Source organism: Acomys russatus, chromosome 20 (assembly GCF_903995435.1).
Source record: "Acomys russatus chromosome 20, mAcoRus1.1, whole genome shotgun sequence".
Classification (NCBI taxonomy): Eukaryota; Metazoa; Chordata; class Mammalia; order Rodentia; family Muridae; genus Acomys; species Acomys russatus.
Window position 1 is genome coordinate 65,987,354 of NC_067156.1, and position 13,983 is coordinate 66,001,336.

Sequence of the window (13,983 nt, forward strand, 5' to 3'; positions counted from 1 at the left end):
CCAGGCTGCTATATCCTCCAGGCTACGCGAAGCTCAGGATTGCTTGGGTGGCCTAGCCACAACATGGGTTAGCGGGTGTTTGGTGTCCTCTGAGGCTTTGACCCCCAGAAGCTCTCAGCAGAGCATTCCGCTCAGGGTCCCACCCGGCCTGACGAGCTCCCTGCTGCACCTGCGTTCTCGGGGTCCTGCGAACTGTCCTCGGTGGCGCTGGCTGAACGTGTGCTGTCGTCGCGAGTGCTGTCCTCGCGCAGGGCCGGCTCAGGGCTGGCCACGCGCTGTTGCTGCTCCTTGAGCTCCGTGTAGGAGCGCGAGAAGGTGTGGAAGATGGAGGTGACAGGAAAGGCCATGAGCAGGATGCCGCTGAGGATGCTGCTCAGCGCCACCACCTGGCCCGGAAGGCTGCGCGGCACCATGTCTCCATAGCCCACGGTGGTCATAGAGATGACTGCCCACCAGTAGCTGGCGGGGACGCTGGAGAAGTCGCGACGAGCGCCCAGCTCGCGCTCAGCCAGGTGCACGAGCGGCGCGAAGAGCGCCATGGCCACGCAGAGGAAGAGCAGCAGCAGTCCGAACTCGCGCGCGCAGCGGCGCACGGTGAGGCCAAGCGAGCGCAGCCCCAGCGAGTGGCGCGCCAGGCGCATCACGTAGAGCACCCGCAGCGCCCGCAGCAGCCGCAGCACCAGCCCTGCGCGCTCCAGCATCTTGCTGCCCATGGGACCTGCCGCCAGCCCCGCGAGCAGCGACACGTAGAAGGGCAAAATGGCTAGGATGTCGATGATGGCAAGCGGCGTCCGCAGGAAGGCGCACTTGCTCTCGGCTTGCAGGGATCGCAGCAGGAACTCGAAGGAGAACCAGGCCACGCACACGGTCTCCAGCACGAACAGGTTGCGGCACTTTGCGGAGCATTCTCCCTGTGGAGGAAAGGGACACTAGGTTGGCAGACGGGCGGTGGCCGCGAGGAAGTCTGGCAGAAGGGGATGTCGCACAGACCCGCACCAGGGATGTGGGAATGGGGAAAGGACATAGAAGAATTTGGCTGAAAAGGCCTAATCTGTCCCCCCTCCCGCTCCTGCTACTCTTCTAAAGATTTATTTGACATGATTTCTGTGTGTGGGCTGACTCGGGAAACTGGATAGACAATAAAGCCTGGAGCCACTGACCACTGACCACTTCTGGCTTGATCAGTGAGATGACTACAAAAAAGTTCTGGCATAAATAACCTAGCATTCTACTTGTAGACAGCAGGGAAAAGGAGAGGGGAAGAAAATCACAGTGGACCGAAGGGAGGCGACAGAGATTAGAGCAGGAATACCGAGCTGAGGGCAGACCTGAGAAGGTGGTTCTTGAGATCAAAACTGACACATTTCACACAACCAGAACAGGAAATGCAGGCGGGGACCCTGCTACTGCCACCAAGGAGGAAAATGATATAGGCCACACTGCACCGTGCCTGCAAGGTGGACGATTTAGATGCAGTGGACGCATTCTAGAATGGCAAAACAGAACTGGAGTTGGGAGGAAAAGAGCATCGGAGCTGACCTAAAGCAAGCCTGGAAACAAGTCGGAGGCTGGAGATTAACCCAGCAGCCTGCCCACACAGAAGGCACAGGCCCTGACATCCTACCTAGTGTTCTACAGTGTTCCAAGTATTAACACCAAGTGTTCACCAACCGCAACAAAACAAGAGCGGAGGAAACACTTCAGAGATCATTCTATTGGCCTCAACATAAAGCCCAGACAGTGTCATCTTAAGAAAACTACAGAAACATAAGATAAATAAACTGTGGTGGTGTACCCCTCTAACCCCAACACTAGGGCGATGGAGGCAGGAGGACTAGGAGTTCAGGGTCACCCTCAACTATATATTGAGTGGAGCCTAGAGTAGACTACATGAGACCATCTCAGAAACAAAACAAAAAACAATAAAAGCTTAAAGTAAAACAAACACAAAAACAGAATCCAGCAGCAAATAGAAGACTTAGAAACCTCGGTGGAGGGCCACTGAGACCAATGACCTGAATTTGACTCTTGAGGCCTACATGGTGGAAGGAGCTTCCACAAGTTAACATTCACACATGGGCCATGGCACATACATGCCCTTCCAATGAATGGCATGGATCATTTAAAATAATTTTAAAAATAATAGAAACAACATGATGGAGAAAGATTTTTTCTAGGGAAGCACGATTGACTTATCACCTGAAACTGATTATTATCACTCATAACAATACCATCACTGAGAAGTAAGATCAGATAATCTTCTGATGGCTTCTAGAAAAGGAGTTCTGAAGGTCCAAGCCAAGATAGAAAGAAAAAAAATCCAGTTTAGACATAAGAAATAGCCCTATGAAGTCCCAACAATCCACTAAAATAAATGAACACACTAGAGCCAAAAAATTAATTCAGTAATATTGAAGGATAAATACACAAATGTCAATTTTATCTCTGTAAGCTTTCAATAAATAATCTGAAAATGAAAATTCTACTCACAATATCATGACAGAAACTACACAGCTCACACACACACCACACATATGCACACACACACACACACACAGATATACTCACACGTACACAGACACACATGAACACACAGAGGCACGCACGCGCGCACACACATTTGATGCCATTATTCCTGGAGGAAATGCCACATGGTAAGATAGAGTCAAGGAATCTTATAGAAACAAGCATCAGTATAATATGGAGAAGCTGGGACTTGCACACACTGCTGATGGGAAGGCAAAGTGGCCCCGCCACTCCAGAGAACACGCTGGAAGCTCCTCAAATAAGTGGAGTTACCATCAGACTCCACAGTTCCATGCATGGGTCTCTTCTGGAGAAAACATGTCTCCACAGAACTTGTACATGATTTTACATCAGGAGGCAAAAGCAACCTGAATGTGATTCTATGGATGAAGAACACACAAACCGTGGTCTGTTCACATGATGGAATATTGTGAGTCATCAACTGACACCAGTGTAAGTGGACCCTGAAAATATCATATGAGAGAAGCCAGGCACAAAGGACACACTTGCTGGTTCAATTTCGTATCAAAGAACAAGATAAGCAAATCTACAGGAAGGTGGATTAGTGGCTGCCAGGGGTTGTGGTAGGAAGGTGGTGGATTAGTGGCCACCAGGGGTTGTGGTAGGAAGGTGGTGGATTAGTGGCCACCAGGGGTTATGGTAGGAAGGTGGTGGATTAGTGGCCACCAGGGGTTGTGGTAGGAAGGTGGTGGATTAGTGGCCACCAGGGGTTGTGGTAGGAAGGTGGATTAGTGGCCTCCAGGGATTGTGGTAGAGGCACTACAGTTTGGGGAATACACTGTTTGTGGTGATGGAACTATTGCTAAAAAATATGGATTAGGAAGATACTTAAAATGTTTTAAATGTATGGCAAGTGAATTATGTAAGTGAAATATCTTTACTAAAACACTTGATCTCTAAGCAAACCCCAGAGACTATGGCTAGCAGGCTACAGAGAATAAGTGAACGGCAACAGGAAGTTGTGGTGACCATGCCACGGTTGGGTTATATTCCGAGGCTGCATCTATCTTACAGCATAGAAGAGAGCCATCTTGCTGGGAAATGGGGCAGAGCTAGCCAACAACGCACAGCCTCAAGGCTGCCACATCTTTCCTGATGATTTCCCACCTTACCACAAATCCACTCAGCCTACAGGCCACCACTGCTCAGAGCATTTGACTGAGAATCTGTTACTAGGTTGCCTCCACTATGGGGAAGTTATCCACAGTGATGTTGCACCATTCTGTGTCCTTTTAGTTTCCAGGTCCTGGCTTCACCTCCTGTAAGGAGCTTCTAGGTCCCTGTGAGCATCTAAAGACAGGAGCCTTGTGTACAAAGCCCAGTCAACAGAGTATTAGGGCCTGCAGCCTCCTCTCTCTAGTGGGGCCTCCACTCAGAAGGGGTCTGGGGCTTCAGTGGTCATCAGGTCTTGGCTTAACAATGACTTGTAGGTGCACAGTCAACAATGACTCCTGTACACACAGGGATATGGGTAGGTGGAACACTCAGGGCTGTGTGGACCCTCGTGTGTATGCAGGCTAGGATCTGATAGATCGCCGGTCTGAAAGGAATGCAGAGAGCTGACGCCCAAACATCTCCACTCAATTCCGCACATCCTAGCTAGCCACATGTAACTAGGCCATCTACAGTTAAGGGTAGCGTGTGTAGAACCCTCTGCCTCACCCAACTCACTTCAACATTAATTGACTTCCAGGACCCTGACCTTGACCCGTAGATTGGCCACTGTCCTGTCGTGTGGCTGGAAATGCCATCCCTGTACTTACGTTCTGGCTAGCAAGAGGGGTGGAGGCTGCACTTGAGCCTGAGAAAGAGCGCTGGCCCTGGCTCCACAGTCATCCACAGCTCATGCTGCCAGAGACCCAACATACAGGACAAGAGAGACTCGTCCTCAGCCTGTCCAAGGACACTCCGGTACATGTCTCAGTAAAGACACTAAGTGCTCACAGAGGTCTCCTGAGCATTGTTGTCTCAATGTCTTCTTCCCTGCATTCCTTGGGTAGCCTGCCCAGGTCACGCACATGGAATCTGGAGTGGGCACTTTGACCCCAAGCACACTACCCTAAAGCCATTCTGGATTCATGACTGTTCCCACAGGGTGGGAGGAAACAAACCTTGTGTCCCTGGTGGGCCGAGAATCACAAAGCAGGGTACCAGGGCCCAGAGCATATCCTCTGAGTCCTCACAGATCACTACTGGCCTGTACTGGAGGAAGACACAGATGCTGCCACCAGGGACCCAACTCAACCTCTCTGTCTAGAAATTACCAAAGATGATGGCATCTTCAATCCTGGGCTTGGTGTAAGGGAGCAGTTTCTGCGAGAGCTTTCAACCCAGAAGGCAGACCCTGATTCATCATGACATGACATTTCTGTCCCACCTGGCCAAAACCAGGTGAGAAATAAGCCTGCACTCTTCCTCAGCTGCTGCTGGAGAGCTTTCCGGCTTTTCTTATACTTTCCCTGCCTGCTTTGCATCCTGATTATTCTGCAAGCTGTTCAAGCCCTTGTTCAGTGAAAGCTGTGAAGGCCTGAGGCCTGGAGGGCTGGATGGAGTCCTCACCACAGTTAAGAGTCAGTGGAACAACAAACATGCAGTGTCTATGCAGAGTGACAACATGCACAGTGTCTATGCAGAATCACCAGGAGTTGTGGTCTCTCCGGGAGCTACAGCACTGTCCACGTTCCAAGTAGCAACTGTAACAATACAGGAAATCCCAGATTCTAGGTTTCTCTTTCTCTGGACCAATGGTAGCCACTAGGCTGCAGTCCTACTCCTGTCCTGTCTCTGGAACCCTCTTGCCCTCTTCAGAGGCTAGCTCCTTTGGTCAGGGGAACACCAGGACAGAGGCACTGCTATGGGATGTCTGTACGAGAAAGCCAGATCACAGGCTGAGGAGCATAGGGGAGTTTCTCACTGAAGGTGAATCTGGAAATGAATCAAAGCTGAGGGCACACCAGCAAGCAGGGTTGGCTATATCTGGACGGCGAGAACAGATACGGCTATTTTGAGAACCATGTTTTCATCTTCACACCAGGAAGAGTCTTGGGGGACCCAGAAGGGCTCTTAGGGGAGCAGCACAGAAACCTAAGGGACTAGAGAGAGAAGACTTTGGAGTACTTGATAGTGCTGGGGAACCAGAAAGTGGGTGCTGGGGGAGCAGGGGATAATCTAGGTGGGTAGGACCCGGTGGGAGTCTAGGAGGGGCAGGAGTGGGTTCCGAAAGACTAGGGAGACGGTCCTGGGGAACAGGAAGGGGTTCCTGGGGCACTAAGAGGACAGTTTTCTTGTCTGCTGAAGAGGAGCAGGAGGAAGTGGTGGTTATACCCAGGGGCAGAAAGGGGATGGAAGAGAAAAGAAGAAGAGATGACTTTGGTGGCCATGGGGTGGATGAGGAGCAAGAGCAGCTGCAGCCTCCGCGCCACACCTCATCCTCACTTGGCCACTCAGCTGGAGGTGGGGGCTTGCTACAGCTGCAGCCCTGTCACGCTAGAATTCTCAGGCTAGCTGGCCCTCCTGGGCACCACAGGCTAGACAGTGTGATCTCTCCTCGGGCCTAATGGCAGCGTGCACACAGTGCCCCTCTCATTTTCTCTTCCTGACTTATCTGCTTGGACTCTGGAGGTGCTAGCTGTATTTGAATATTTGGTCCCATGAGCATACCCCACTTCAGGAAAAGGTGCCGTGAGCTCTTCCTAGGTGACAGAGTCTGGGCTACGTGACTGAAGGCCAGCCGCCTCCCAGGCAAGCAACTCAGTGAACTGCAAAATCAGGGACCGAGGACACCTGTGAGAACATGGGAAGCAAGTGTGCACTCAGGTCCCATTGTCCTCCGTGTACTTAAGGAAGCGCTGAGCTGAGTTTCATTAATCCTCACGTGTGGAACCGTCTGCACTACCAAAAACAAATGAAACAACTTACAAAACCAAACCTGCAGGGATTGTCCTGTGCCCACACACTACGCACAAGTGTGAGTGGCGGCAGCACAGGACAGACATCCATCGTCTTGTGTATTAGACACTTCTGAGCTGTTCCCTCAGTCTATCCTTTTCCTGTTACATATGGGCCAGCTGGACCTGAGGCTAAGGTTAGAGTCCAGGTGAGGTCTAGAATGCTGGACAAAATCACAACCACACAAACTCTGCACAGATGTACTTCAAAGGCCATCAAACACTGTCCCGTTTACCTGGAACTTGTTGGCTACTCACGGCAGGAAAGCCTTTCCTGCCAGACTCCCTTTGTTTACTTTGCATACTTAGTAAACTTTGTATACTTTGCAGGAAACGGTCCCAACCCCTCATAAACTTTGTATACTTTGCAGGAAAGTGTCTCCACCTTTGCAGAGGAGTGCCAACAGCAAGGCTTTGAATCTGGGCTATGCCTACATCTTTCTCTGGGTACCCCCTCTTTAGCTCTTCAGTTCCCCTGGATGCCACCCCCTCTAGTCCCTGAAAGGGGTGCTCAGATCTTCACTCAGGCTGTGCTGCTGGCCTCTCTACAGCTCCAGACAGCAACATCTCAGGACTCCATAGTGGCTGAGACTAAATCTCCACAGCCCTGGCACTTGAGATCAGATGCCTGGAGAAACAGAAGCAGAAGCCACGGAGAAAGCAGCAGCACCGGAGGCCTCATTTATGGCTGGTGTTGACAGGGGACTCAGGGAGGAAGGGGTGTTTAACTGGAGCTAGTCTGTGAGCACTGTCACTGCCATCCTTGCTGCAACCATGTATAAAATGAGCCATTCCTCTGAAACAGGGAGTTTTACATGGTCTGACCCTGAGAGCCATTAGTATGCATTCATAGTTTTGTTAAGCAAAGTTGTTTTCAGTTTAGAGTTCAAGTCTGTGTAAGCCCCTTAGGGCATGAATTAATAAGCCCCTCCCTGCACACCTCTCTAACTATTAAACTGTTAATTCCACCTCTTTCACAATGCCCATCTCCAGCCCCTTGGTGGGACCCCCTCCTATGCTAATTTTAGGTGAAAAGGTTGAACAAAAACCCACCAATCCCTAAACTTCCCCTCAAGCGCAAGACTTGAAAGCCCACCAATCCTCACTCTGGAAATCTTTGCCCTAGAAAGCACCCCCACCCAACAAATCCTATATAAACGCTGTGTTTGCCCTGTTCTCTGCAGAGGCAGCCACTCCTGGATTCATCCCCCCAATAAATCTTTTTAAGAGATTTACTGTCTGCTGTGACTCTCTCCTCAGAAGAAGACAAGAAGCCCAGGAGAGAAGAGGCCAAGAAGCAGTGGGACTCATGCTCCTCAGCTAACCAGGGGTTGGGGTAACCCTCCCCAGGGAGCTGAGGCCTCCTCTCAGACTGTGTGGCTCCTGGGATCTCCTGTCTCAGGACACTGCCCCACCTTAGAGCTGTGATACCTTCCCAGGCCTTGGAGTTGTGGGTTTCCTGGACACCTTCCCATCCAATCAGGAAGGCCAACAATTATCCCATTTGGTGACTAGACTCTTAGGGAATATTAGAAATGGATCCAAAGGGGCTAGAGAGATGGCTCTTCCAAAGGACCTGGTTCAATTCCCAGCGCCCATATGGCAGCTCACAACTGTCTGTAACTCCAAGATCTGATACCCTCACACCAACGCACATAAATTAAAATTAAATAAAAATATTAAAAAAAGAAATGGATCCAAAAACATCCACACAAGGAAAGCCTCCCATGCCAGAGTGCAGTTCTTTGAATTGAGACAGTACATAAAGACATCTTCCAGGAGGAAGATTCACAATGGTCCCAACAACACTGGCTCCTCAGGCCTGGCCCGTCCTTCCAGGCCTGCTGACCCTGCCTGCCCCAGAGAAGCATGTGGTTGGCATCCAGCCTGTGGCTTTGGTGCTCCTGTTCCTGTTCAAGGAGATGTGGTGGCTCACTTGTTATTCTACCCATGTTTTGTTCTTTTTTTGCTATTGACTGATGCATGCCATTATATGACTGTGTCAGAGTCTATCCACTGTCCATCTGTGGATGCACATTTGTGGTCTGAGTGCTTCTGCAAATAAAGCTGGCATGAATGCTAATGAATCTGTCTCTCTGGGAATTGGCTTTTCTTTTTGGGTAAATCCCCACAGCAGATTGCTGGGTGAGACCATGGCACTCTACTTCCTAAGCGCCATGCCACCTGCCCTTCTATGTAGGGTCTGGGGGCCCAGTGCTCTGCAGCCCACTCAGCACTTGTCCTGGACTGCTTGTTGCTTTCTCAAATCACAGTCTTCCTTCGTGTGTATCTTCAATCTCACCCCCCTCCCTTATAAATAAGGTGTGTGGCCTTGTGCAATCATTTAGTTTGCGTATCCCAAGTATCTTACAGAGTCCAGCATTTTCTCAAGTGTTATCATCTGTATGTCTTCTCTAGTGAGTATCTGCTCGAATCTTTTGTCCCTCTTTAATTGAGTTTTCTTACAGCCGAGTTTATAATACAGCTCATTAGATAGTCTAATTGCAAGTCTTTTGTCAGATCTGTGATTTGCAAACATTTCTCCCACTCTGAGCCGTGCCTTTTCATTCCCTTAGCAGTCTTTCACAGGCAAAGTGCTCAACTTTGATGAAATGCAATTAACCAATTTTTCTTCTGTAGAAACCTTTTGATAGAACATCAGAAGGCTCCAATCTAGACGAGCAAACACTGTCTCCCAGGCTTTCCAATAGAAGTTCCACATTTTATATTTATATGTATGGCCCATTTTTGAGTTGAATCTTTGTATAAAATATAATGCAAGAGATTGCAGAGATGTCTAAGTGGTTAAGACTACTTGCTGTTACAGAGGACCCAGGTTCAATTCCTAGTGCCCACATGGTGGCTAACAACCATCTGTTAATTCCAATTCCAGAGGCTCTGGTGCCCTCTTCTGGCTTTCTCGGGCACTGCCTGCACATTGTACATACATACCCACAGCAAAACATACACATAAAAATAGATATTCATCTAACCTTGTGCATGCACACGTCTGCTCTCCACAGTGACTGCAGGTCTCATGTTGTGCATGCATGTCTGCTTTCTGTGTTGACTGTAGGTCTCATCATGTGCATGCATGTCTGTTCCCTGTGTTGACTGCAGGTCTCATGTTGTGCATGCATGTCTACTCTCCGTGTTGACTGCAGGTCTCATATTGTGCATGCATGTCTGCTCTCCATGTTGACTGCAGGTCTCATGTTGTACATGCACACATGTCTGCTCTCTGTGTTGACTGCAGGTCTCATGTTGTGCATGCATGTCTGCTCTCCGTGTTGACTGCAGGTCTCACCTCTCACAATGCTACAAAGTCTAACTGGAGCTTTGTAGTAAATGCTGAAGTTAGGAGGTGTGAATCCTCCAGCTAGTTCTTAGAACTGGCTCTGCTGTTGTTCCACTGGTGTTTCCGTATGGGCTCGCTGATATTTACAAGAACTAGGCTTGGAATGAGATTTCACAGACCCCGTATCTGACCCCCCAGTGCACGGCAAACATGTGTCTCTGTTCACTTTGGTCATGGATGCCTCTCATCATCGCTGTTTCTCCTCCTCCTCCTTCCCTTCCTCCTTCTCCTTCTCCAGACAGAATTGCATGGCCCAGGTTGTCCTTGAACTCTTAACCGTCTTGCCTTTACCTTTCAAGTGTTAGAATTATAGGTATGTGCATTAACCTCGCTGTTTTGTAACTTTTGGCACATAGACAATCCACATATAGATAGATCATCAGGCTCCTAGACCTGTTCAGTGCAACTTAAAAAAAACAAAGAAACAATTTCCACTTCCACTTGTTCATTTGTGGTCATAGAGTTGGCCATCACCTATTAATTTGAGTCCTGTGTTCGCCCTAACTCGTTTACTTGTTCTACAGGCTTTTTGTGGATTTCTTGGATCTCAAGTCACATGCTTTCCGATTTCTTGCTTCAGTGCCCTGAGGATAATATCTAGTGTATCGTAGCCTGGGAAGGAAAGAGCGGGCATCCAGGAGGGAATGCTCCACCTTTCATATTTACCTAGGCTGGAAAGACTGGAAGTTACCCAGAGGACCGGACTAGCTAACACAGGCAATGGTCTACATTTTTTTCTTATAAGATGTGAGGTTTTATGGCTTGATTATAAAACTGCTTGGCTTTCTATACGTCCTGGCACATCTCTCATAAGTGTGCTAGCACATCAGACAGCAGGTCTCCTCCTCTCATCTCCTGCCTTCCCTGCTACGGTCCTGGGGACTGGACATTTGAATGGGGCACTGAGATGCATCCTAGTCCTTTATTTTTGAGATCGGGTCTCAACTAAGTTACTGAGGACAGATTCTCTTCCTGCTGCAGTGCTCTACCTTGTGGGCTTACGAGAACGTGCCAGGAGATAGCGCCTGCCTGGACCTGTGTGCGGCCTCTCCCTTCAGCTTTGCATCCCTGTTTCTTACACAGGATGTTTCTTACACTGGCCTTTTTGTTGAAGCATGCCCTCCAGCAATGTAAAGAACAGTGGTGGTGTATATTTCTTTTAGACTTTGCACATCTGGAAAAGTCTTTCTTCTCATTTTGCTTGTAGAATTCTGAGTAGAAAGTGATTCTCACTCAGAATGCCGCTGATGCCCACTAGGCCCCAACTTTTGATTCTGCTGTTGAATTTCAACATTCACATTAATAAACCAAACTCAAATTATGTGGTGCGCACACACCACATCCGAGCAGTTATGTGACCAGAAAGGAACATAGATGGTGTCTTCTTAACCATCCTGGTAGCAGAAGAAAAACATAAGAAGGCAAGGCCAGCTCACAGCTGGTGAAGAGGACAGGTACACTTTGGAAAACCAAATGCTCTAAAAAGGGGGGTCTGTAGAGATAGGGCCCATGTTGGGACTGGTCTTGTTCACTTTCTGGTAGAAATAAAAGTGGGTTCGGCTCCCACGGTGGTGAGACTTCAGCCAGCCATGAGGTGGGTGTGCCACTGACATGCAAGCTCATAACTGTCCTTGCTTTGGTCTTGTGTGATTAGAAGTTAGTGACAGCAGCTTGCCGAGGAGCCCTGCAACTACTGTGTGTTTCATGGTCTGTAAACTAAACATAGGAAGACAGAGTGTCTTAAGGCTATGTCTTCCTTGGTGGGTGGTTAAATTCTTCCATGTACCTCTGACTTACAGCTTGTATCTCACCGGGACTCACTCCAGATCTTCATCAGTCCAACCATCTATCTGCTTTAGGTAGCTAGGTGGAGTAGTCTGCAGGGTTACCCACGCTCCTGCGGCTAGCAGTCTTAGCTGGGTGTCGGCCACAGGCTGAGCCCACAGTGGAACACACTCTAATGAGCGTGCTGATTTCCCCTTCTGTCTCAGAAGACACACACACACACACACACACACACACACGCCTGTTAGCTGATTTTACTAACTCCAAATCTTACTTTAACTCTTTTGAGGCACATTCTTAATCATCTCTAGAGCTCAGAGCTCTCATAGTCAGATGTGGTGATGCAAGACTTGTTTAAAAACATCACTGCAACCATTTAAGCAGAAATAATGAGGTGCTCGTTTCATATAGTCTGTGCTGAAGGAGGCTGGTCAATCCACTCTCCTGCCAGCGCTTTGTTACCCAGTTTGTGTTCTGCAGCATAAACAAATCCTCAAGGGTCCCCACCCCAACTGTTGCTGGTTTCTGCTGAGAAGAGAGTCATAGTAAGCAAAGGCATGAAGCTGGGGGCTGCTGGCATCCTGAAGTGGCACACTAGGCCTGCCTGTGTGCCTTTTGTAGATGGGGGCTTTGCTGAGCCCTTGGGAGTGTCAAGCATGCGTTCACCCAGCTTTGAGCAGTGCCACAAGGTTCTAGGTAGGGATGAAATCAGCAGACAGGACGTGGGTCATGGATTAGTTACCATTTGGTTCAACAATGGCACAAAATGCACAGCCACTTTCCCTCACTGAGCTGTTAATTTTAGCTGCTTCCTGAAGGCCACATCCCACAGCTGCAGCTCTATTTGAGGGCTGGGACGGGCTTGATGCTCTGGGCCTGGCTCCGCCCACTGCGCTGCTTTGTGGCAGGTGGGTTGGTTTAAATTAACCCAACTGCCATTACTAGAAGCTGCTCACTTGCTCTCATTAAATTTTTACTTACTACAAACAGTGCACCAGGGAACATTCTAAGCTTTAGCAAAGCTTGTGGCTTCTTAGGCAGAGTTCCCAGAAATAGGCTTCATGTTTGTTTTTTTGTTTTTTGAATCTAGAGCTTTGCAAATGCCAGGCCAACACTCTACCGCTTAACTAGATAGGCCCTCAGTCTTCCTACTGCAGGCTCCCCCTCTCCGGATAGGCCCACCTGTTTGCGAAAGGCCCATTTCTAAAGACCTCACACACGCCGATGTGGACAAGTATTCGAGGTTCTGCCAACACAAAAGTAAGACATTACCTATCTCTGAATGGGATGTGTTGTTATTGTGTTTTGCCTTGCAGAATATCTGCCACAGTTTCCAGGCATTGCTCACCTACACGGCTGGCTCATAGGCATAGTCTCCTCCTCCCTAAGGTATTGCTTTTCTTATGAATGTATTTGAACGTCTTCTATATGAAGATTATTCACTTATTATCATATACATTGTAGTTTATTAGCTTTATAGTTTCTGGCTAAAATGATTTCCCCTACACTCATGAAGCTAGGTAGGTTCACTTTCTTTTACTAATCATATAGGTTTTGTTTTTTTTCCATGGCCTCCTACCTACATAGAATTTACTTAAATAGATGCTTTCAGGTATCATCTATTAAGACGACTGCTCACAGGTATGGGAAGGCTCATTTCATACACTAAGTTGCCACACAGATTTGTTCTATTTCTGTGTGATCATCGCCAAATTGACAGGGTAAGCATACTGCCATTACTAACTATATGCTTGTTTAATGTTACTTATAGCATTTTGCAATGTTTGTCTTACTAAGAACATATTTATTTTTGCATATAGTAGTTCTAGAGCTGTCACTAAGTATGTGACTGTTTAATCGAAATATCAGGGTGGTGTCCCCAGAGACTTCTGTCTCCCTTCCCATGTCAATGCTGGTTTTAGATGCCTGTGCTCTCAACAAGGCTGTGGAAAAGACCGTGTTCTGCACCCCCAGGATCTCTTCTTACTGGCTAGCTACCTAGAAGATGACGCCAAAGATGGGTCAGGTTCCCATGAGCCAGACACAGAGCTGACGTCTGCTGAGTATCAGCCACAGCCACCGGTAAGTGTGTGTCACCGCTCCAAGTCTGGGAAGCTGTCAGACACCAGAGAGGACCAGGCCTACTGCTCAGCTGATTTCCTCGTTCTCTACAACCCAGACACTTGCATTTCTCTAGGTCCTTAAGAACATCCTGTAAGGCTCCAAGAACGTTCAATGGGCTTGTACCGACAGCATCACGCCTACGTATCGGTTGGGGAGGTCACTTCTCCCACTGAAGCACACAATAGCTGCCCCCACTCGCTTTGTCTACCCCTCACTCGGCCT

At 48.6% G+C, this 13,983-nt stretch overlaps 1 protein-coding gene across 3 annotated transcripts in view; it reads right to left on the bottom strand.

Moving 5' to 3' along the window:
- The window catches only part of Kcng2 (potassium voltage-gated channel modifier subfamily G member 2), a 60,151-nt gene continuing 46,168 nt past the window's right edge, over window positions 1–13,983 (bottom strand). For all 3 annotated transcript variants that reach the window (XM_051163735.1, XM_051163733.1, XM_051163734.1), the window contains exon 3: window positions 1–911. In XM_051163735.1, coding sequence (XP_051019692.1) covers window positions 132–911 — 780 coding nt within the window. In that variant the 3' untranslated portion in view covers window positions 1–131. The remainder of the gene's footprint in view (window positions 912–13,983) is intronic.